Source organism: Spinacia oleracea, chromosome 5, assembly GCF_020520425.1.
Source record: "Spinacia oleracea cultivar Varoflay chromosome 5, BTI_SOV_V1, whole genome shotgun sequence".
NCBI classification, from domain to species: Eukaryota; Viridiplantae; Streptophyta; class Magnoliopsida; order Caryophyllales; family Amaranthaceae; genus Spinacia; species Spinacia oleracea.
In genome coordinates, this window is record NC_079491.1 from 90,524,385 (window position 1) to 90,550,497 (window position 26,113).

General features: G+C 35.8%; 1 protein-coding gene and 1 long non-coding RNA gene across 4 annotated transcripts; one reads left to right on the plus strand and one right to left on the minus strand.

Annotated features, from left to right (window-relative positions):
- The first annotated feature begins 3,921 nt into the window (after positions 1-3,921).
- LOC110777471 (uncharacterized) lies at positions 3,922-10,864 on the plus strand. Of its 3 annotated transcripts, XR_008920956.1 has the most exons (6): positions 3,922-4,075; positions 5,564-5,653; positions 7,740-7,835; positions 9,673-9,750; positions 10,377-10,490; positions 10,633-10,864. It is a non-coding gene; the product is annotated as an uncharacterized lncRNA (long non-coding RNA). The 3 variants fall into 3 exon arrangements; XR_008920955.1 differs by having other exon boundaries at positions 3,924-4,075; positions 10,377-10,864; XR_008920954.1 differs by lacking the exons at positions 10,377-10,490; positions 10,633-10,864 and having other exon boundaries at positions 3,926-4,075; positions 9,673-10,069.
- Positions 10,865-14,879: 4,015 nt separating this feature from the next.
- Positions 14,880-18,587, minus strand: LOC110777470 (uncharacterized). The gene is made up of 2 exons (XM_021982077.2): positions 15,861-18,587; positions 14,880-14,954 (listed from the first exon to the last, which is right to left on the minus strand). The coding sequence occupies exons 1-2, from the start codon at positions 18,585-18,587 to the stop codon at positions 14,880-14,882; spliced, it is 2,802 nt and encodes a 933-aa protein (XP_021837769.2).
- Positions 18,588-26,113: the final 7,526 nt, after the last annotated feature.

The following is a 26,113-nucleotide window of genomic DNA, read 5'->3' on the forward strand; positions in this document are numbered from 1 at the left end:
ATGCACGATTTTGTGTTAATATCTTGTTTTGAAACTTAAACTCTATGTTAAATAAGATAAATATATCATATCATGAAATTAAGTACTTTTTGTCATATATCCAATACTTGTTGTTAGGTTAAACTCTTTTGATGATGAGTAATAAAGATTTGGTCTCATACTTGTATCCAAATACCAATAGAGCTAATCATAAAAAAGATAAAAATAATCCTTAATTTTTTGCGTGATCTTAATTATATTAAAACTAACTAAGCTAAACAACTTTAATAAACAGATGATAATCACATTTGTCAAAAGTATTGAAAATTTGAAACTCTGCACGACTGCACCACGTAGCATGACTTTTAATGTGGTTAAATGCGAGCTAGGCATAGAGTTCGTGTGGTTGATTTTAGTTTCCCACGGTTGTTTGTGCTTTAGGTTATGTTGTTTAGTTTGATGTAAAACCTACTGCACGCTCATTCATGAACATGATAATTATATTGTTGCAATTTTACTAATTACAACCAACAAAAAACAATTTGTTTAAAAGGACGTTGAATGTGGAAAAACAAAATTGTAGGCTTGTAGCACTAAACTCAAATCCTATTGATATGTGATTCGGCTATATATTGATATTTCCGTTGATAAAGTATCAACCCTCATCCAACAAAAATATCAGTGTGTCAACGGAAATATCAACCCTCACTCTTAATAACATTGATATTCTCTTTTCTTAAAATTTACTCTCGTTTATTGTTTTCCTAAAAAAACTTAAACGTTTTGTTGGTGGAATTCACAATACACCTTATGAGTTTATATACTATGTGATTCATCGGAGTTTATTATCTCAAGAACTCTAACTATTAAAAGATAAATTTTATTAGCTTACAATTTTTGTATTTATCCTTTCTTTACTATTTATCTCAAGAACTCTAATTATTAAAAAGGATAAATTTAATTATCTTACAAAATTAATTCCAAAATTTATAATTATACAATCCTACGTGGACGCTCTCAATTTTCTTGAAAAAACTCCCCTTTATATATATATATTAGATTTTATTAAAGAAATATTGGTCCTCTCTAAAACCGGGTTATGGACCGAACCGGACCAGACCAGACCGAAGACCGAAATTTGATAGTTCTCGACCCGAAGACCGGACCAATTGCCTTCAGTCCGATCCGGTCCGGTCTGGGTCTGGTCCTGTTCGGTCCATTTTTCGGTCCGGACCAATTTTTGCACACCCCTATTTCTAAGTTATACTCCTTTCATTTTTTATTTTTTTTAACGTTTGGTATTTTGTACGCATTTTAACGATTAATTAATGTATATTGAGATTCCTCTATTTTTTATTTAAATAAGGCAAATTACAATTATTTCTAATATTTTCACTTTTATCAAAATTTTGGTATTGGGAAAATGGGAAAGATTTAATGTCTCAATAGAAAAGTGTAGGTGATTAAATGACCTAATGAATTTAATTGGTTAACATAATCATTGGACACGAATTTTGATAAAATATTAAGGCATTTATGTGATAATATAACAGGAAATATAAAGAACATTTTGGAAAACCTAAAAAGGAAAACGTAAAGAACAAAAAGAGACGGAGGGAGTACCCGTTTGAGCCCGTGCTAATACATGGAATTTCTATAAAATTAAAAATAGCAAATAAACTAGAGGATTAAATTATAAAAAAATTACTATAATACGTAAATTGGAGTAGTTATGAAACTTATAAATCAAGTTATAAATACTTTTATGTTACAGATAATTAACATTTTAAAGAATTTTTGATAATTAAAACGTTGGTACGTAGACGTTTAAGGTAAAATGTTCATATTAACGTAGTTTGGTATTTCATTTCAATTTTTTTAGCCTATTTAGCTATCTTGAAATACGCTTATCGGAATGATTGTATTAATTGGTTTTGTATGATTATATGAGTGTGAGTTGATTTTTACGAACCTAATTATATTTTCTTTGTAATACTTGATCAAATATTTATGTGTCAATTGATTGTTTAGATATAAAATTTCAGTAGCTATAATTTGATGTTACCCCGGTCCCCGGTCCCCGGCCCCCGCCCCTTCTTTTCGTATTCCATTTAGAGCATCTCTTTTTAATTTATTGACTTTGAAATTTAATCTGTAACCTTTAAAAAGTTGGAGTCCTACTACTGTAGCTTATCTACAGTAAAATACAACGACGCGTTTTATTTTACAAATTGCCGGCAATGCTTTATTTTTCGGACAAATTGTTTTTTACCACCTACAAAAAACCAAAAATTGTTTTTTACCACCTAAAAAAACAAACATTGTATTTTACCACCTAAAAAAAAAAAATTGTGTTTTACCACCTAGTAACGGGAAATTTAAAGAAACCGTTATGTGGGGCCCACCTTTTCACCCTCCCTCCAATTTTCAACGTTCATTCTGGGATTCTCAACCTTTACTCCGTTCACCCTCCTTACCCTCCACTCTTTACAGCATTCAATTCTCCATTATTACACTAGCTGCTGTACCTCAAAATTTAGGCAGATTATATTTATTTCTGTATTCTGTTTATAGATATGTGCTGCTGCTGTTGCTATGTTGTTATTGTTGTTTCTGCTGTATTTTGTTGTTGTATTTTGCTGTTTTTACTGTATTTTGCTGTTGTATTGTGCTGTATTTTGTTGCTGTTTTGTGCTGTTTCTGCTGTATTTTGATGTTGTATTGTGCTGTTTCTGCTGTTTTTTGCTGCTGTATTGTGTTGTTTCTAACTTTCTACCATATTGTGATGGTGTTTCTATGCACAATAATCTGCAGCTGCTATGCACAATAATCTGTTGCTATAAACTGTATGCACCACACCGTGCTGCTGCTTCTGTTATGCAAGATTGTTTATCACCTTTGTTTGCCAAGTTGTTCCATCTTGTTCATCCACTCACTCGAAAGCTTTGCATCCCCATGTTTCTGTGATTGGATCGTAAAACTTACATGATCTGAATTTTCGCCCAGGATTTTCCCTAGTCCAACCAGTCAACCTTGCAAGAAGAACTCCCCAGCCACATTTTTTCCCCTTTGAAGGAGAAAAACTAAGAGCAGGCATTATCCCCTATAATTGACATACAAAAACAATCCCAATTAGTTCATAATAAACTAAATTAGCATTTTCTAACCTTAATTTGAAAAAACAATTCACATTCAAGAAATCCCCAATTCGATCAAAATTGTTATGAACCCTAAATTTAATTTTCAATTTTGGGGGTTAATTTAAGTCATTAAATTCAGAAAATTGTTTAACATACATGATGTTTCAAGATCAATTATACACACAAATTGGTTTAATAAACCAATTAACATCGATTGAATTATTCAAAACGAAACGAATTGGTGAGATATTATTTTTGACACAAATAAATCATACCTTAAAGAAGATCTTGAATCTCCTTTGCAAAGCTGGAAAGATTAACGATTTGAGTATTCATTTTCGTGAATTTTAAGAAGTGTTCCTTCAATTTGGGTACCTCATTTCGCAAGAGCAAAACATTCTCTCTTCTAACATTCTCAAGCTGCAAAAATGTGGGCTCTTCGACGGATAAATGCGATTCTTCGACGGGTAACTTATTTTGATTTCTGATTTTTTCGATTGAATTTGTTTGGAGGAAATATGGGTTCAATATTTCACAGATTTGAAGAACAACGATATGGAAGAAAAGCAGAGGCAAAATCATGAAATACTCCGTATGTTAATCGCAGTATATGAAAATCGTGAAGATAAGTGAAAACATCTAAAATATTACCGTTGTCGTGGCCCACATAACGGTTTCTTTAGATTTCCCGTTACTAGGTGGTAAAACACAATTTTAATATTTTTTTAGGTGGTAAAATATAACTTTTGTTTTTTTAGGTGGTAAAAAATAATTTTTGATTTTTTTTAGGTAAAAAACAATTTGTCCTTATTTTTCTGAGTCTGCTCTTCTCTCTCTCCTCCTCCTCACCTTCACCTATCAACTGGTTTTCTCCGCCCTCATTGTTCACCAAAAATGCAGAGAGACGACTACCATTTTTCTTCATTATCCCTCGTCAGATCTGTCTCTCTCTTCAGGTAATTTTTTTTAACGAAGAATTAAACATCAATCTTAGTTTCTTAATCATTGATTTCAATTGATTAAAATTTGCTGCATTTATCTTTCATTTTCATTAGTCCAATTGATGGATTATGTATGCTATTTCAGAGATTATGAAACCGTTTGTTAGGGATCTCGGTTCTTTGATTGGTTGATTTCAATGTGGAAATGCGTGAGTCGAGTTTCTGGGTATGGGTTTATGAAATTGGAGGATAATTAAATTTTTGTGTTACAGATTATAGGGAGATGGAGATGTAGTACGAGTAATAACAGAAGTAGTTTTGGATTCTATTTTTTCTTGTTCAATTTCCCAGCTACTTATAAATACCGCTAACAATTGGGTTTGGAACTTCATGGTGTTTTATGGGATTTATTATTGAACTTTAGGTGTTTGATGAAATGTCTCAGAAAAGAACCCAAAATTTCTTCTTCTACTTCTGGTTTTGATAAGGGAAATTGAGAGGGTTTTCTTATTCCTGATGAAAAGTAGTCTTACTTTTTTAGGAAGTAAATTTTTGTTTGTTTAGGTTTTTTTTATTATGTTTGTTTTGATGGTGATTTTGCTTGTTTTGGTGTTTTCTTAGGGTGGAATTGGGGAGTGGGTGGGATTAAACATCAATCTTAGTTTCTTAATCATTGATTTCAATTGATTAAAGTTTACTGCATTTATGTTTCATTTTCATTAGTCCAATTAATGGATTATGTATGCTATTTCAGAGATTATGAAACCGTTTGTTAGGGATCTTGGTTCTTTGAATGGTTGATTTCAATGTGGAAATGCGTGAGTCGGGTTTCTGGGTTATGGGTTTATGAAATTGGAGAATAAATTGTTGATTTTTACCTGAAAATGGTCATCTTTTGCAATTTTGTAGCTCAATTGTGATTTTGTATTTGAATCAGATGATATTTGAGGTTTTAGGGGGTATTTCAGTAGGGGTTTTGTTAGGTTCCGAATATTGAGGTATTTCTATCTCAATTGGGATTTATATTGGGAAATTATTGTCAAATTTGATAGATCATATTATATTGGGTTATCATCCACAAGGTACTAACAACACCTCAATATGATAATGGTATATGGTGATTTTAGTGTTGTAATGCTTGTACAGTTGTACATGCTCAGTGTTCACCCCCATTTGTTTTTGTTTTTCATTGCCTACTTTTAGAGGTGGTATTGAGTGGTGGAGTAATAAGAATAAGAATATATGAAAAAGCACATTCTTGATTTCAATGGATATTGGTATATGGTATGAGATCTTTACTAAATTACATAAATCTATTAACCTTTCTAACATTTGGTACGACCTTAGCTTTTTTTATCTTTGTTCTTTAGGACTCAGTGTTGTATATAAATGTTGCATTGTCATTTCTCCTGAAGTTTATTTGGAGTGGGCAAGACAGATTCTTTTAGGCTTATGTCAGTATAATGTACTAATCTCCTTTACATTATTTCTTTGATACCCCAGGACTAAAGCTCGTATTGAATCTGCCTGGAACTCAGTTAACCTATACGATGTGCTTACAATCATTTTTGATGTTCATAGACATCTCAGCAGGTCAGTTTTCGGTATTATTTATACCAAATATTGCCTGTTCTTCTGACCATATGAATTCTTTGTCATAATATGTACATTTGTTCTCAACCAATTTTTCTTGTACACCAGTTCAAGTTGAATCGTGAAGTCCGTACATAAACATAATTATTTAAAACTAAGGTCGACAATGAATAGATATTAAGTACTACCCATGAAAACTTCACTTCAAACTAATTTTGGTTGTCAGAAACAAGCTGTTTGACGAAGGAACATACACACACCTAGGGCTGGCAATCCCTGACCCGACCCTATAACCCGACTCGAATCCGACCTGAAGTTACTGAGAGAAATCCAAACCCGACCTGAACCGAACCCAGATGACATGAAATCGACCCGATTTGACCCATTTATCATATTTTGTAGTAATATTAAGTTTTACAGTATTTCTGATATTTTTTTGACACAACCCGAAATCAATCCGGAACTAAACCCAAATCTGACCCATTGACCCGAATTAGGATTGTGTAGTATACGTTACATGGAAAGACTTTTATTCTCTTCTGTTGTATACGAATATGAAATAATAAACTTAGCTAAAAGTAGATGTAAATTTTCAACTTCAGATTCTGTGAAATGCAAGATAAGAATCTTTACCTGGTATAAGGAATTAAGAGCAGCTAATGAAGACTCTTGTGACATTATCCTGCTAGAATGCTGGAGAAGTAAACTCCTAACCCAAGGAAGAGCACACACCAAAACTGCACCCCTGGAGCATAAATGTGTGAACACGCAGAATAAAATGATAGAAAGGTGTATTACCTGCCGGTAAAGAGGTGAACGGAACTTGAAATCAACCAAGAAATGAAGGTTACAGGTTTCTGAACACCTCATTTCCTCTTTGATCATATGTACGTTGGCCAAGTATTCAAAAAGGTTGATTCTGGTCTGAAAGTATCATAAACAAAGACATCTCAGTACATATCAACATCAAATAAGATGCTGATATGTACTGTGGTTTCACTTCTTGAGTTCCAAACCAACGTCACCTGCAGTTTATTTATAATCAGATATCAGCAGGGTACATCATCAAGACATCAACAATCCTTATTGAATAAAACACTTGAAATTTAAGATACATGGGTACAAATGATAACCATTTCTATATCTTTCAGAAAATGGAAGGGTGGACATATGAGTTGTCACGACCATTTGCGCATACCCAAAATCAATAATATTTGAGAAAATTACAAATATGGACATAGCTAAACAAATCCAAAACTTGCAGATCAAAACTAACTTGCACATATCGTAGTTCACCCGTCCCTAAGTTTCTTTATATGAATGCTATATTTTCCTGTTTATACAATTCATTAATTTCATAGACTTGAAATTGGGTGTGAAAGCTACTGTGTGACCAACTTCTCTTTATCATTTACTTTGCTTTTGTCATTTACTTTGCTTTTCATTTAGAGAGGAATTTTCTAACTCTTCTACTATGTTATGAGCTTGTTCAGAACCTTTTATGCAGACAACTATGCATTATTAAATAGGTGTTGAAATCTGCAATTTACTAGCGTATTAGATGGGTTTATGCTATAGTATTCGAGAGTTGATGTTGTAAAGTGTTACCTATTTATTAATCCATACTAGACTGCTAAATTGGGAAGAATAGCATTTGAGACTTTAGGAATAAGGAAACATGAGTACAGTTTACCTGGACAGTCATTTTACAGTACTTAAAGAAGTCTTGAGTTGCTCCAATAACGCTGTTACCAATCACACTCCAAGCAGACTTGTAGAAGTGAACATTAAATCCATCTATTCCTGGTGCTTTGAGGTGATCCATACTGAACAAAGCATGGGTTTATGCTATAGTATTTGAGAGTTAATGTTGTAAAGTGTTACCTATTTATTAATCCATACTAGACTGCTAAATTGGGAAGTCCTCGTGATTTTTTTTTTGCGATGCGCTCTGTCTTCCCTTGTTTCCAAAGATGGAGTGACTTGGAAGTTTATAGGATTATATGTCTTGTTTAAAAGTTAAATTTACATGTTTTTTTGTATTTCAAGGAACAAAAATAATTCACTTGGGAAGTTGGTTTTGCAGTTGCTGTTCTCCAGGTTTGTCTCTAAGGTCACTAAGGAGTTCATGCAGACCCTAGCCAGCTATTTCGAGTTGCAGCTCATCAAGCTAAAATTCTAGGTAATAAAATCGAATTTTGAGAGTGGTATGTGCCTTCATTTGTAGTCCTTTAAAAGTTTTTGAGCTTGGTGATTTCGAAAACTATTTTCAGTGGTCATGCTAAACTGGAATACCTATGTGATTAGTATTGCCTATTGCCGAGAGTTTTCTTATATAAACTATTCACTCATATTACAGGAGGAGTGGAGAGTTATTCAGAGCTAATTAGACTCTTTACCAGAATCCCATATAGTTTCCAACAACTTAAGCATCTGAACAATCAAAATTGATAGAAATAAAAACCAAGGTCTATTTAATTATTTTTTTAGGCCCAAAGATTCTACATTTGATGGCTATTCTTTGTGGCTTCATGTTAGTGCTTTCAGGAGTTAAATCAACCTTAACACGTACTCAGCAAATGATATAAAAGGAATGAGTGACTATCAGTACTACAAAAAATTGTAATAGCAGCAGTTATGTCTAAACAATACCTGCTTAGCAACTGCTTCTGCCTCTTTTTTCAGGGTCTCAGTCATTAATAAGGCCATAGATGTGTACTCTGAGACAATGCCATTGTGAATGCTCATTTTTGCAATCTGCCAATTTCCAGATAACAATTAGTGTAAATTACAAACTGTTGTCATGTACAGACACTGCTAAATGCTTGGTGTTTTGGTCCTCCATGGCCTGTTATAGAACTCTTAAACTGATCAAGTTAACCCCGTAATTTCATATCGCCATATATCTTCTGATTTTAGAGGATTATGTTGATTACATGCATCTTGTGTCTCTAATACCCCCTACTTCCTAACTACCTACTCTCTATCTTTTATAGAGTTTGGTCCCACACTCACCCACTCGTTTTTCCTATCTACTTTTTCCCTCTTGCTAAAACCCTTGCACAACCCTATGTGTGTATGTGCAGCGCGGACGTCATACTTTAAAAAACACCAAAGCAAAATACCTTTTTCTCAAGTTGTTTATCCTCCAAATACCATGCTTTAGATGTGCAAATAGTAATTTGCTGCAGGGCCAATATCTGCAAAATAGACTAATCAGCTAAAAGCATAAAAAAATAGGGATGCAACAAGACTCTTCTTTATTTCCTGTCACAAAAGTATAAAGACTATAGAGCAACAGAAATTCTGTCATTTTATTTTTATTTATTTCTCTATTCTTTAAAAGTGGGAGATGATACACTATTGCTTATGAACAGTAATTCCTACGTGTGACTCACATGCAACTCACACAGTAGCGGAGATAGGGGGGGGGGGGGGGGGCGGCCGCCCCCCCAACAATTTTAAAAAACACTAATATATAGTAATAAATACTAAAGTATATCACTAAATGTTACTTGCCTCAATGGTTATTTTTAGTTTAACAACTCATTTATACTCCTTGATCTAGGGCTCAAATCCTAATACCATGCCTTTTCTTTTTAGTTTTATTTTTTTTCCTAGCCCCTCCTTATTTTTAGCTCCATTTTTTTTTCTCGCCCCCCCAACGTTGAATTTCTGGCTCCGCCACTGAACTCACATAGTAATTCCCAGTTGTATACTATTTTCTTTTTATCCCTGATTTTGCAATTATTTGTCAATTTAAAGGTCTTATGTTCTTTCACTTGATTTTGTAATATCCCCATAAAATTTCTATTCTTTTTTGTTTAAGTTATGAACTTTATTGTTATCCTTTTTTTCTTCTTTTGATCAGGTTACTGTGATTGATTTAAATAGTTATTGATTTTTTTTAATGGTATCATCAGCATAAAGATGCACAATTTAAATAGTTTTACTCTGTTCAAATGTGTTATTTGTTTGGAATTGGTAAATTTTGATTGGGTTTTGTTTGGAATGTGTAGGACAATATTGTTTGTTGAGTTGATCTTTACTAAGGATGACTTAAAGGAGTAGCGTAGGGGGATATTTCCATGTACAAGGTATATTTTTGAATTTATTGTGTTTGTTTCTTAGCCGATTCTGATTAGTAGTAGGTTGTAAGATTGTTAATTTGGATGGTTTTTGGATGTGATGATTTTGAATTGGGAGTAGAGAAGGTAGTTTAGTTTGATGATTTATGGTAAATATCCCTCTTTACGTTGTATCGTATAAGATGAATTTATGTATTTTAAGTGGAATTGATGATCTAGATATCTAGATTGATGTAGCATCCAAATACAAAGCTCAAATTCCGAAAGAATCTGGGATTTTAAATACTTTATACGTAGTATATAACTAGCTTAGAACATTACTTTGCTACACGTTGTCTTCTATCTGATGTTTATGGCATAGGATTACAGCCTACAGGAGTGTTGAATTCGAGTTAGGACTATCAATTTATAATGTGGCGATGGTTGATGTTTAAAATAAAAAATTGAGTACATCCACAAATAATGGTCTGGTCGATCATCAAAGAATTTCTTTCTATCCGTTTTCAGATCATTTCATGCTCACTACTTATCTTAGGCACATGAGGGATTTAACATATAATTATCAGCTTTCCACATTTTTAAATGCTTGCTATTTATATCGGTCTAATGAGTTCATTTACTGATATCCTCTGCAGATAATGAGGAAAAGGAGTATAGATAGAGGGGACTTGAGACTTGCTTCTATATATAGAACTCAAGTTCCTGTTTTATATTGAGACTCAATACTAGCTCAATACTGGAATATAGTAGTATGAGATTTCTCCTATATCCTTAAAAAATCATATTATTACTCGCAATACCACCTGTTTAACTTGCTAACTCATCAGCAAAGGCTTCTAACAGTAATATTGACCATGATCTCACTAAATTCATGTGGATTCTTTGACATAGGATTCGGCCTTCTGCTGAGACCTTGATATAAGAAGAAGTATTCCAAGCTAAAGAGGTCAACAAAATGTACTTTTGATGTTTATAATAGGCAAGCATTAATATATCAGCTTCTCTGTGGTTAAAGGAATTTGTAGCGGTGAGATAGATTGCGGGAGTTATGATATATACGCTGTATTTTTTAATTTTTTTTGCGCATATTATAGATAATTGCTTAATACATGGTATAAATTAATTATGGAGCATACTAATATTAGCTTAAAAAATTATATACTCCCTCCGTCCCGGAATATTCGACCCAGAGTTTAAGGGACTTGAATTGACTTATTTAATTTAATAGGTAGTAGTTGATATTGGGGTATTATTTTAATGTAGTTAGTGGGAGGTGGGTTAAGAGGTTGGGTTGGGGGAGAGTAGGGGTTGAATTTTTAATTATTTTTTGTATGTAGTAGGGGGTAGGTGGGTTAATAGGGGTGGAGTGAGAAATAATATAATATTGTTAGAATATTTCCATTTTTAGAAACAGGTCAAGTATTAAGGGACGCTCCGATAAGGAAAACAGGTCAAGTATTCCGGGATGGAGGGAGTATGTCATAATTTTTTTCTGTACTTTTGGCATGGTAAAATACGAACTCATTCAAATATCGTAAGCACAAATATAAAATATCGAGAGCATTAGAACAACGTCAACACCAAATCACATATTCCTAAGTATATCGCGCGCAACGCGCGCCCTCGAACACTGTATTAACTAAAAATGAAAATATTAAAGAAACAAATGTAATATTTAATACGTCCAATATTAGTACGGAGTATAGAAAATTAACTACTTTGTTATGCTAAGATGTCCATGTATAATATGATTGTACCTTGTAAATGATAAAAGTGTTGAAAATAATGCGTTGTAACCATGAAATTAACAATAATAATAAGGAAGAAATACAATACTCAATAATTGATTTCAAAAGCTGTGACGGGTTTTACGCCTGCCCTAGAAGCGTATTTCACCACCACCGTTACAAGGTTCTCAGTGACGATTGCTCCCTAAGGGTAACATAACTACCTTCCAACTCCGTACCTCGATTGGAAGGCTGGAATTACTTCAAGAACTGCTCAGATCTCTATGGGACACTAATGACAGAGATAATAATTTTTAGGGTTTATATGTTTCTCTATGTCTTTGGGTTATTTTATTGGAATAAATAAATGAGTATTTATAAGGAATCTGGTATAAACCGCAACTCCCAAACAATACTCCAAAACCAATACCCACGGCAACAATGAAACGGGCCCACAAGCATTATAATGTTAAAGGGGTCTGTATTGCATTATAATTACCAACAATCCCCCAATAATGCATACGGACAAGAGATCTTGAAACCTGAGCAGTAAATGAAAGGTTTAGCGCATAAATGTTAGTGTCTAAAGACTTGAACTAACACATTAGTGGAGCGAGGTATTCAACAACCAATAAAGTATACGAAGATTGAACTCTACGACTATTGAAGAAACCCAACACCACACGCTTCACCTTTAGAAGCTTGAAAAATTCCGCGACCGCATGAAACGTCATACGAGGCCAACATTACCTTGGATTCTAGTGAGTATTATTAGAAAAACAACGAACATGTTTTTCATAGAAGGATGCCATCCCCTCTTACTCACATAGGTGTCTCATCAAGTCTATTTTACCACATAAACCACCCAAAAAGGATATGCATACATTGAGGACTTTAAACATCCAACCTTACCCATCGGTATATCCATCAAGTCCGTTTTATTAGGACCACTCAAAGGAGCTATGGATTTATTAAGAACATATTGTTCAACCTCACAAATTGCACAATGTATCTATCACGTCTTCTCATGAAATCACTTAGTAAGTGAAGTCAATGAGGCTAGATACTTTAATCTTAAATCCATCAAGTTCAATAATAAGAACCATCCACACAATAGGACTATGGAATCATAAGAGCAACAAGGATTAACCTTCTTAATCATAAAGCGGTGTATCTATCAAGGCTTCTTATAGTATCACCCATTCTAGGAGACCATAAGGCTAGATACATTAAACCTTACACAAAACGGTGAATCCATCAAGTTCTCTCATAATACCACCCAAATTCGGGATATAGATTCATTAAGAGCATAAGCTCATCCTAACAAGTGTTTTCCGTAGAAATTGAACACAATATAGATTTAGAAACCCTTCCTCTTAACTAGTTTGACACCAACTTGTGCCAAGACCTTACTTAAAGAATATTTTCTATTTAATCTCACATACTCAAGGAAGGTATCACATCCACAAATAGCTGTATCTTCCCGTGTCTAAATTGCGCGAATGTGTCACACTTTGGAAATTAACTCATTGTACCTGGCAACTCACACATACAATAACTAGTGAATGTCAATATAATACCCCCACAATGAGCCATCATCCAATAGCCTTTTCTAATTTTATGTATCTTGACTTGTAGGATCCAATGATATTGACCAAAAATTCATATTAATTAGACTCGTCATTGGTACTCAATGGGCATCTTAAACCTACTCGTTTGTTCCTCTTCCCATTGTACCTTTCGGTGAATTATGGAGATTGCTTTCACGCTCCCCACCGTGCAACAAAGGATTATCTACAAAGTATGCTTACAACACAAGCATCATCAAGTCATGAATCAATCATACAGTATTAGAACTTCAAGAATGTCAGCATATTCAAGTTATGGAAAACTATTTTTGCATAAGTACGTTTCAACAATATTCCATAATCGCCACTTGATTGACTCAATAGGAAATACGTACTTACCAAGAACCTGCTCTACATAATCGTATTCGGGTAGGACATATCTTTACCAACTATTTGACTCATTTTGGCTTTCACATTGGATTGGGTAAATAGAAAATTTGGTCTCATTTAAAGCATTAACGTGTGTACAATGCAACAACATATGATTCACACAAGGCATATGAACACTATCAAAGCCAACCACATATAGGAACACACACATATGCATCCAATATGCTAATAATAAAACAAATAGCATGAATTTAGTTTAATAAAACTACTCATATCATTGCTTACGTGTTTGTTTTCCAACATACTCTCTGTTTCTAGTAAAACTAGTTCATTGGCCACATGCACTAACTCACACCCCCACATTGACCAACAAAGTGTCAGATAACAATATACCACATATCAAAGGAGGGGAAGCATCTACATATTATGTAAATGAGTTAGAGTTTTTCAAAATAAAATTTTGATAAGAAACTTCCCTAACATCAAGCATGATGGATATACTACCATTAATGCTTGTGCTCCCCAAAGTAGTAGACGAGCATCCTCATCTTTATTGCTAGCTCTGCAAGCAGGTATTCACATTAACTATACGTCCAAGTATAATAAACCTGCACTACCTTGTTAGTGACCAGCGCACACTACCACAATTAACACACTTGTTAGTATACGAACTTTAGGTTTAACCCTCACAATGTCCACTTTTGCACAAAACGGTACATAAAATAATTTATGTAAATGAATTAAAGTTCTACAAAGGTAATTAAAATAAGGAACTCCCTTTTTCCCCATAAACTTGTTGGAATGCAAAGGTCAGATATACGAACTTGATCATTCTCAATCGATGATTTTAACCCATGCTTTTAGAGTGCTTTATGCTATTATTCTCGTACAAATACGTCATGGGGCAGCCTACTCCACGGCTTGGGTGTGGCATGTCTTCTTTGCCACGGGTGGGTTGTGGTCAGTTTTAACCCTTAACATTTAACACTACTATAGGGTACCCAGTGTATTCTCAAATGAGAAGTATGTACTCCATACATGCATCAGATCCAAGGAGTCATATGACAACTCCAATTCCTACTAGCAATTTGATAAGCACTCAACTCCGTTGACAAAACTGTTCGAACAAATTGAAACTCATAAAAGAGACCATTGTTTGAGCTAATAATCCATCTAAGAAAGCCTTTGACACCACAAAGGTAAAGCCATTAGCTAACTAATTAAATGACCTGTCTTCTGCACAAGATTAGATAAACGTGACCGGATTTCGAGGAAATTAAGAAACAAACAAATTATGATAATCATATTTCCAGAGGTATATGCCCATATATAAACATCTATAAAAATTTCCACAAATTAATCTTGATCGAAATTGATAATCCACAAGATTTAATGTATAAATTAGATATTGGACAAACACCAATACATCAATACTTTATGTTAATTTAACCGACTACACGTCTTGATCATACACCATGTATTGTTGGATATTACCACTCAAATCAAAATTAAGAGAGCAATTTGACGACTGCCAAAACACATGCAAGGTCCTTAACTTTATCCATCAATGGCAGCAAATTAATGAATAGTATATGACATCACATTAATAATTAAGGATTCCCAAACCATAATATTAGATCATGCTCACGAATTTCCTCACGATCAATGATTAAACCATAGCAACAATGTTATCGTAAAACAACATTTATGAAAAAGTACGCTTCTCATAAATCGTATTCCCATAATAAATCCTCACGAAATCGACGGTACCCATCATGGTAATAACATTAAAATACGCTTCTAGATTATTGGAAATAATGCGTACGTAGTAACCATGAAATTAACAATAATAATAAGGAAGAAATATAATATTCAATAATTGATCTCAAAAGCTGTGACGGGTTTCACGTATGCCTTAGAAGCATATTTCGCCACCACCAGTACAAGGTTCTCAGTGACGATTGCTCCCCAAGGGTAACACAACTACGTTCCAACTCTGTACCCCGATTGGAAGGCTGGAATTATTTCAAGAACTGCTCAGATCTCTATGGGACAATAATGACTGAGATAATAATTTTTAGGGTTTATATGTTTCTCTATGTCTCTGGGTTATTTTATTGGAATAAATAAATGAGTATTTATAAGGAATCTGGTATAAACCGCAACTCCCAAACAATACTCCAAAACCAATACCCACGACAACAATGAAACGGGCCCACAAGCATTATAATGTTAAAGGGGTCCGTATTGCATTATAATTACCAACGAAAATCTCAAATTCTAATGTAATATTAGAAATGTAATAATTATGATTAATATTTATAAAGTAGTAAAACTAAAATTATATTTCCTACATTTTTTTTTTGACATAAGCTAATACAAACAACTAAGGAAAATGACAAAAAGAAAAAAGAGAGGTTGAAGCAGCCTTTGCCAGCACATGAGCCTGCTCAACCCTTGATCTATCCACCTTGTTAATGCAGCACCAGAGAAAGGATTTCCCGATGTTTTTAATTTCAGCAATTGTCCAGATGAGTTGAATGTCCATGATGTCTGGTGATCGAAGAATTTCCACAAGACATTGGGAATCCGTGAAAACTGTAATTCTCCTTAGCCCGGCTTGAGAAGCCCAACACAAACTTAAGAGACAAGCTAAAACCTCAGTGTGGAGCGCTGAAAATGCCGTTCCATGTTGCGCCCCCCCTATAATTCGATCAGTAGAACTTTGATCCCTATCCAAACACCAACCCATACCTGAATTCTTTGAATTCTTAAACCAGGAGCCATCGACCACTATAATCGAAATAGGATCTTGTGTTTCTAACCCAGTCAAAATAACTCTAGAGAAACCCGGTGGGTAGGTAGGATCCCCCTCCGGAGGATGTAGAAACCCTAAATGGAGAGACTGGTTTTTAAGCAGAATTGCATGCTGGTCCAACCCTATTTGTATAAGGTTAATAACTGCTGAGGTATTAGAAACTTCACCCCTGAATACTCTTTTGTTCCTAACCAACCATAAGCTCCAAAGAGTACTTATAAAATAAACAATCCTTGGACTATGGATACCATCCTGACGATGAAATAGTCGGATATAAAACAGAAACCATTCTTGAAAAGACATAGTTTCGTTGATATTTGAATGGATAGCAAGTGACCCATGCCTCCAAACATCACGCGCAATGTAGCAAAAACGAAAAAGATGTTGAGAATCTTCATCTTCTAAGCTACACACCTCACACCTCGAAGACAGTTGAACTCCTCTCCTTTCAAGGTTTGCCTTAGTGGCAACACCATTGTGAAGTAGCTTCCAAATGAACAGCTTCCATTTAGGGAGAAGTTTCATAGACCATAAGAGTTTAAAAAACTTAACCTCTGAATTAAGCCCAGCTTCTGTTGATTCTTCTAATGATAACATAGCGTAGGCTGACTTAACCGTTAATTGGCCTGACTTATGAAATTTCCAATAAAGGAAATCATCTCGGTCCAAAGAAGGTAGCTCCATACCTACTATGCTTCTGGCATCTCTGTATTCAAAACTCGAGTTAATCTTCTCATGATTCCAACCTCCCCCTGAAGGTAGAATAAAATGATGAACTTTCCAGTCTTTTGCTTGTCTAAGGCAAACATTAGAATAAAAAATGGGTGTATTACCATTAACCCATTTATCCCTTCCTGCAACTATGGATTTCCCATTTCCTACTTTCCAAAAACATCCTCGCAGAATGTGGTTTGAAGCCCTACCTAGTCCTCTCATACCCCAAGAAAGATGACGACCAAGAAATGAAACTTTGATTCCAGTTTTAATGGGCTTTAAGAACTTCCTGTCGAACTCTTGTGCCAACAAAGAACTAGGGTTTTTATTTAAACGCCAAACTTGCCGCATAAGCAAAGCTTTATTCAAGCAAGAAACACTTCGAACACCCAAGCCCCCAAGTCCTCGAGGAAGTTGTAAGGTACTCCTTTTCACCCAATGTAACCCTGAACCTTCTTTCCCAGCCCAAAAGAACCTAGTAATAATGGAGTCCAGTTTCGAAGTGATTGCCAATGGCACCTCCATACAACTAAGAACATGGGAAGCCATAGCAAGAAGAATCGAGTTTATCAATACTAGTTTCTGAGATTGAGACAAGTTGCAAGAATTCCAAGCCGAAATCTTACATGCAACCTTATCCACAATAAATTGAAAATTAGAGTACTTTTTCCCCTCCAAATCTATTGGTACCCCTAAATGTGTACCTAAGTTTTGAACTAATTTCATTTGCAAAATATCTTTAAAACCAAGTCGAACCTCTACTGGAGTGTTTGGACTTACTTTAAAGAGCGATTTCTGCAGGTTGAGTTGTTGACCAGATATTCCACAGAAACGTTGTAGAATGGAAGCAATTACTCCACAAGTCTCATTTGTAGCATTGAAGAAAACAAGAGCATCATCCGCAAAGAAAAGATGAGTCAACTGCGGGCTCCCTCTTGAAAGACTAATACCTTTAAACTGCTTTAGATCATTCCCTAGCTGCAACATTCTTGATAAAATATCCATGCAGAAGAGAAACAGAAAAGGGGATAATGGATCTCCTTGACGAATTCCACAATGAGGCACAAATTTCTCTGAAGTTTGCCCATTAATCAAGGTTTTATAGGTTACCGTAGAGATACATTGATGGATTAGCCTTAACCAATGCTGCGGAAAGCCATAACCCCTAAGAACTTGAATAAGGAAGTCCCAGTGCACTCTATCATAGGCCTTGCTCATATCGATTTTAAGGGATGCCAGGTAGCTTCCACCCCTTCGATGGCAATTAATCTTTTCAATCACCTCATGACTCAATAAAATGTTATCAGTCATGAAACGTCCTGAGATAAAAGCATGCTGGAATGGAGAAATAATGGTCGGAAGAATAGTCTTTAATCTCATCACCAAACATTTAGAAGCACACTTGTAGACCGTGTTACACAAACTTATCGGTCTTAGATGAGTTGTGTCTTCTGGTAAATCTCTTTTCGGAATCATAACCAACAAGGAATGATTCCATTCTTTAAGGAGGTAACCTGAATTGAAGAAACTATGAACCGCTTCACAAACCGATTGTCCAACTATGGTCCAATGTTTTTTGAAGAAAGCTGCTGTGAACCCATCTGGCCCTGGCGATTTTGAATCCCCCATTGAAAACATAATCTCCTTGATTTCAGAATCCTCAAAATCCTTTTCAAGAAAATATTTTTGGTTGTTTGAAATCTGAGGCAAGCCTAATTCCTAAATTACCATTTCAACATCCTCATTTGATGGTATCACATCATTACTTCTGAAAACTTCCTTAAGTGCATTAAGTACCAAGCTTTGAACTTCTTGATGACCCTCCACCCAAACTCCGCTTTGATCTTTGAGAGTTAAAATCTCATTCTTTTTCTGCCTCACTTTCACTCTAGAGCAAAGCAACGATGTCGGAATGTCACCCTCTTTGATCCACCTTTCTTTCATACGTTGTCTCCAAAACTGTATTTTAAGAGATGCTTCAGAAAAGGCCGAGTTAACCTCCTCTATGTATTCCTCCGCATGATTCAAAGTAATCACTCGTAAACCTGTTGCTGAAAGTTTCTCACTTAGGTCTTTCCAGTTAACACCCCAATATTTTTTGTTTCTAAGGCACCAGGACTTAATTTTAAGTCGAAGCGTAACTAGCTTCCTAGAAAGTAAAAACATAGGAGAACCATGGAAATTTCCCCTCCAAACCTCGTCCACTAACTTACAAATCTCTGCAAATTGAAGACACCAATTTTCAATTTGATAAGGGCGGCATTTCTTTAGGGTAATACTCTCATTGTCAAAAATAATTGCCGAATGGTCCGAAGCAATGAATGGAAGATTAGTAATTTTACTATCCGGGAAACTCATAAACCAATCATTTGACATATAACCTCTATCAAGACGTTCCAAAATAAGGTGGTTTCCTTCTCTTTTATTAGACCAAGTAAAACTTGGTCCCGAAAAAGGAACTTCGAGAAGGTTACTTTGAAGACGAAAAAGATTAAAAGTATCCCATCCATCAATTTCATTCCGACCTCCTAATTTATCCTCAAAGTATTCCACTTGATTAATATCACCTAGAATTAAATTCTTTGGATATAGAGCAAGAATTTGTAATAAACTATCCCAAACACTCTTCCTATCCTCTATAGAAGGTGAACCGTAAAGGAAAGTCACATAGTAAATATTTCCATTAACTTCATTCATTTTACAAACTACATAATTAGGAGAGCTAAGTACACAACTTACATTGAAATTACACCATCCTAATACAAGCAAACCTCCACTACTACCTATTGAATCTACACCACTACAAAAGCTAGGATTAGTGCTCTTAAACAAATTTACAGCACTAGATACAAACATTTTAGTTTCTGACAAAAACAAAAACTTAGGAGATTGAGCTTGAAGTAGCCAAAATATATAAGGGAGCTTAGGAGTTAAAGTGTCATTTAACCCCCTACAATTCCAACATATAGACTTCACTTAGAGGAAGAAGGTTGAACCTTCGCTTTAGTAACAGAAAAAGATTGATTTGAAGCAACTGAAAGAGAATCATTGACTGAGAACTTCGAATTGGATTGAATTGAGATCCCCCCACATTGAGCATTCGACCCTTCTTGCTAGAACCTGGAACACAAAGCGTTTTCTCCCTCTTCCTTTTGCTGGATTTGCACTTATTAAAGGCCTTAACTATATCTTGATGAACCTCGATCTCCAAGTCTCTAGCCATATCCAAATCTGAGATACACTTAGAATGTAACACAGACGCATTTTTCTTGGTTGTCCATCTATTAAAACCTCCCTTTAATTCTAGATTTCTTAGCCTAAGCTTCCTCCTCTTATGACACCAATCAGTATCACAATGACCATGATGAGAAGGTAAAGCTCTCACTGAACTTCCTCCTTCGCTTTCAAATCCACCAGGCCTCGAACGTTTCTTAGGCCAACTTGCTTCAAACTTAGATGCCAAATTTGCAGTAATAGATTCATTTGAAGAAATGGAGGTCGAATTGTTCACTGTTGGTGTAGATGGGTCACTCGAAAGATCTTCATTGACAGCTTGCACTATTTTTCCAACACCAATCATCCCAACAGCAGAGGGGATTATAATTGGAGCTGGGATATTACTCCCCAAACCACGAGTAATCATGCACTTAGAAAACATACCAGGCTTAGAGTTGATGACTGGGATTGGAGGAGAGTGTATATATAACCCCCTTGGACTTGGAATGGAATGAAAAACACCATCATAAAAAATTTTAGGCTTGCCCTCTACAAAATTCTGGGAAGGATCCCTTTGCCTTTGAGAAACATGAAAATAGGATTGCTCATGATGCACTGGGATTTGAGTTTTCCCAATCTCAGGAGCTGTAGAAGGTTCAATCAAGACATGATTAACCACCACACAAGCTTCAGAACCCTGCACAGCTGATCTACTACCAGAATTGTTACCATGATTATGGTCTGGAGGTCTAGATGTTTCCCCCCTTTCAAACACCGCATTATCTCTACCAAATCTGAAAGCAAAACCCTGTTGGAGAGTTGCATTATCTTCAAAAGGTGGTGCTGAAACTCTAAATGTACCAGAGCTATTGTTACTTGTAGAGCCATTAAGAGGTAATGGGTCGAGATAATTACGTGGCTGTGAATAATCATGAGCATTCCCATGAAACTGAACTGAACCAGAGAACATTCTGCCACCCTGGTGAATCAAACGAGGATCATAAAATCCATTTTGTGTAGGAGGAGAGTTTCTCACAGAGTGATTATTTATGTTATCATCATCCCCTCCCTGTGAAAAATGTTCTGAAGCAGGATGATAGGAGGCATCAGATGAAGGAAATAATGCCCTTGGTCCAAGTATGCATTCTATGTTAAGTCTAATAAATGCGGTTCAGTATTAATTAACAAGTTAATAATTCAGTGAGATCAAGTGAGCTGAATGCCTAGCTAGAGGCCGCTTCAGTTCAAGTGGAATTAATGATATTAATCCACAGCTTACTCTTGACTGAACCCGTAGGGTCACACAAATAGTACGTAAACGGATCAAGTATTTAATGGCATTAGATACTCCATCTATGGATATTCGGAATCGACTTATCTTGGTTTCAGTGGGAGCTGAGATCGTCACAGGCAAGAAATGAATACTCCGGATACGATGATATTGCCGGAAACGGAAATATGGATCGTATCGGAAATATAAATATTATCCAAGTCGTAGATGTTGCCGGAAACGGAAACATGGTACGTATCGGAAAATATTATCGGAAATGGAAATATTGCCAGAATCGGAAATATTGCCGGAAACGGAAATATTGTCAGAATCGGAAATATTGTCGGAATCGGAAAATAATTCCGGAAACGGAAATATTAAATATTTGTTCGAAACGGAAATTGATTCCGGAATCGGAAATATTAAATATTGTTCGTATCGGAAATGAATTCCGGAACCGGGAATTTAATCGGAAGCGTATCGTACGAATTAGCATCGGACGAGGCCTGCCGGACGAAGGCCCAGCACGAAGTCGGGCCATCGCCCAGCAAGCCAAACGCGCGCCACAAGCCCAGCCAAGGCAGGCCCAGCGCGCGCCAAGGCCACGGCTGCGTGGGCCTCGTGGCGTGGGCTGCTGCTCGCACGCACGCGCATGGGCGGCCCTCGTGGCTGCCGCGTGTGTGTGTGTGTGTTTGTGTTCATGCACGATTCCTAAAGCTATTAGGATTTGGTATATGATTAAATTCCTATTCCTAAAAGGATAAATTAATTAATTAGAGTTCGTATAGGATTCTAAGTTTAATTAATTCGTATCCTACTAGGATTCCAATTCCCTTTCCATAACTCTATAAATACGTGCCTAGGGTCACATATTTTCAGAGATTAATTCAAGTATTCAAAGTGAGTTTTGAGAGAAAAATTCAGTCATATTTCTTACCTAAGAGTGCCGAAAATTCTAGTACCTTAAGGGCGATTCTAGTTGGTCAATCTTAAGGCGGATCCGGACGTGCTGTGGACTATCTACGGAGGGACGACACTTGGAGTCCTAAAGACTTGTTCTTGTTCGGTTCAGGCGCAGCTAGGGAAGGCACGCAACAAAGAGTATGCATCTAAATTATGCTATATGATTATGTGTAAATAATATGTATTCCTGGCTAAATGGTTGTTTCCGCATGATTTATGAATTGTCATATGTATCATAACCTAACAGTGGTATCACGAGCCCCTTATTATTTTCATAATCTAAATTGCATAAACATGGTTAAATATTACAAATTTGCAAGAATTAAAAGGGGTGATTAATTTTCGTAATTGTTAATTAATTGCAAATTGCGTTTATTTAATTATACGTACGCAATTTTTCGACAGTTTCTTCGTTACTCATCCAAATCGAGTGATTTTTGTGTCAATTCCGCATGTAAAAGGCATTCTAAAATTTTGACAAAATTTCGAAGCCTAACTATGACTTTTCGAAGGTTTTAGTTTTTCGAATGCAAAATTTCGTAAATTTAAGATGTTAAATTAAATATTTGCGATTCTTGTTGATAAATCTTGAATTTTTGATTGACCTAATGTATATGTTTAACAAGTTTGAATGCCTAGCCTTGTTAATTATGCAATCTAATTTGTAATTATGATTAATTTGTTGAAAATTAGAATAATTTAGAATTAATTTGATTTTCATAATTAATTATAATCTAATTAGAAACCTATGATTAAAAACCACCATAAAAATTGTAAATTTATGATAAATTTTAAATTTTTATGACCTAGACTTGAATCCATAATAATCGGAAATCAATTGGATAATAAATTTTCGATTTTTCGCCCTAAAACTATGAAATTAATATTATTTATTAATTTGTCATTAATTTTAAATATAAATTTTAATTTTATGCGATTCGTTCATATAACTTGCACGCACAAAGCAATGGACGTTTCGTGTTACCCTTAAGGGGTGTTGTATAGTGCGGGCATGCGACGACGAGCAAGGGAGCTCGTCGCCCGTGCGGCACGAATGCAATGAGCAAGGGCATGGTGCACGAGCACAAGGCAGCAGCCCTGCCTTGTGTCGTGGGCCACGAGCTATGAACAAATGGGCATGGGCGAAAGGCAAGCCAAGGCAGTCGCGTGTGGGCAGCAAGCGAGCTGCGCCACGACGCGCAGCCTCGCGCGCAGCGAGCGCAAGCTCGCGTGCCACGAGCGCTGCGCCCAGCGATTGATCTCGCGCAATTGCTCGCGCGCACAACGAGTGATGGCTCGCGCGCACAGCGAGCGATGGCTCGCGCGCACAGCGAGCGATGGCTCGCGCGCACAACGAGCAATGGCTCGCGCGCATAGCGAGCGATGGCTCGCGCGCAGCGAGCGCTGGCGAGCGCGCACAGCGAGCGATGGCTCGCGTGCGTCGAGCGCTGGCGCGCGCGCATCAAGCACCACAGCGTGCGATGGCTTGCGATGGAAGATGCAGCAGCTATGCGACGAGCGCATGGGCTGCGCGCACATGGCCAGCGATGGCTGTGTGCGTGCGGCCCATGGGCGTGCGATGCGTAGGGTGTTTGCGTTGCGATTAGATCGTTTTGAATGTTTAATTTGAAAATTTTCAGTTTACGTAATTTTAATTAATTTTAAAATTAATAATTTAAATTATTTTCTTGGATTTTAATTTTGAATATTGTAATTATAATAAATTTTATTTATTCTAATTATTTTACTAAAATTAAAATCATGAATTAATTTAAATACGACTGAAATTAAATTAAACTTTTGGATTCAATTATAAATTTATATGAGCTTTAAATTTTAATTAAATTTGTATGTTTCCGGTTAGACTTGAAATACATTTTTATGTTTAAAATTAGTAAAGCATATGAATTTATTGGTTTAAGTGGGAGCCCTTTTAGTCATAAACTCTTTATTAGGTCTACGAATCCTTAAGGTTAAAACAACTTGATTAGAATTTATAAGGACTGAATAATTGGTAGATTATTGGTGCCCTTGATTAATTGCTGCAAATGTTTACGTGATGCATAATGTGTTTTACTAACCAGCTATGTGGGCCATTCATGATAATGAATGGGTGAATGGTATATATTGTATATGTACTGTTTTGCAGGTTATGAAGTGACTAGTATGGCCCAAATAGGGTAGAAAATATGGTCTGCGTACCATTAATTTGAATGTAATTGGTCTAAAGTACCAAAGTTATTTTTCAATTCAAATATGGTCTGCGTACCATCAAATAGTTGTAATTAGTTATAGCTTATCCTATTTGAAGAAAATGGTGCCTCCCACGGAGATTTTCAAGACGGACTTTGAAGTCAAAGCTTCAAGATGAAGTCGGGCCATACTAGATCACATTTATCTTATGCATGTTTTAAGTTATTTATTGCTTTTAAATATGTCTTAAAATGCATGAGATCAAAAGCTTGATTATGTTGCATGATTAAGGATTTTAGTTCACTTAAAATCTAACCAACATAGTAAGAGCCTTAAGTTCCAAACTTAAAAATTGAGTTAAAAGGTGCCATGCCAAAATATACACTTGCTTGGATATCCTTTACATCAATCTAGTAATAGTTTTCGCTCAGCGAGGTGTTACTTATTGGTCCTAAAGGGGCAAGGTACACAAATAATTGTGAGTACATGTTAGTTTTGGTGAAACTCAACGATATAAGTAAGGAGTCCTTTTATGTCGTGGCAAAATCGATAGGTTTACCTAATAAGTTCTTAGACGTACCTATCAACCAAGAATAGTTTCTAGACTATTAGCAAAAGGCTTTTGCTTACCTAAGATGTTCTAGGATTAAGTCGACAAACTGTGCTTAGTTCTTCAATGATTTTAGGATCTTGGAATCATTTTATTCACACCTGCCGGAACACATAACTTGAATAAAATGCTTAATAAACATTGAATTATGCATGTATGCTAGAATTTAAGTTTATTAAGAGAAACTGTGAATGGTTATTTATTTGTTTATTCTTTTCAATTGTAGTTTTAATATGGAAAACAACAATCAAAACATTATCATGGGTTCTGAGCTTATGGTCAAGCTGAACCTGGCTAATTTTCTTGAATGGGAAGCTAAGCTAGTTGAAATAGTCAAACTCAATGGACTTGAGTATGTACTGTCACATCCCATGCCAAGCTACTATGCCAGAGACATGACCCCTGAGAGATTTTACGCCTGGGATGCGGATCTCAAAAAGGTTATGAGTCTCATGCTGAACAATATCCCTGATGATTGGGCTAAAAGGTTTGTAGCTTATGAACCTTTTACGCTCATCAAGAATCTGAGGGATATCTGTCGTGGAAGTACGGAGGACAGGGACCTGAACGTCCATGAGTTGATTGAATCAACGTCTGGTCTAAAGGTTGGTTCTCCCAACAGGTGTTATAGGATGGAGGTCCAAGAAACACATGTTCAGCTCCTTCGCACTAAACAGAGGGTAGGCGTCCCACTGAGGTTCCATGTGGATCTTATGTGTTCATACTTTGATCGCCTAAGTCTACTAGGAACACCAATAAGCGAAAGGATGGCAGTCTCTATCTTGCTCAATTCACTACACAGTGGGTTTGGTCGCTTCAAGCAACTATACCTAAGTGAACCTAGAGAAGAAACAGTTGCAGAATTTGTTCACCTTGTCAGAAAGGCTGAAATAATACTGGACT

Bases quoted from the DNA above. Each gene is read 5' to 3' on its own strand.
- LOC110777470 (XM_021982077.2), bottom strand. From the start codon at position 18,587: ATGGGGGATTCAAAATCGCCAGGGCCAGATGGGTTCACAGCAGCTTTC. The intron at 14,955-15,860 runs GCAAAGGCTGCT...GTGTTTTGGCAG, and splicing joins TTGAGCAGGCTCATGTGCTG to TCGTCAAATTGCTCTCTTAA.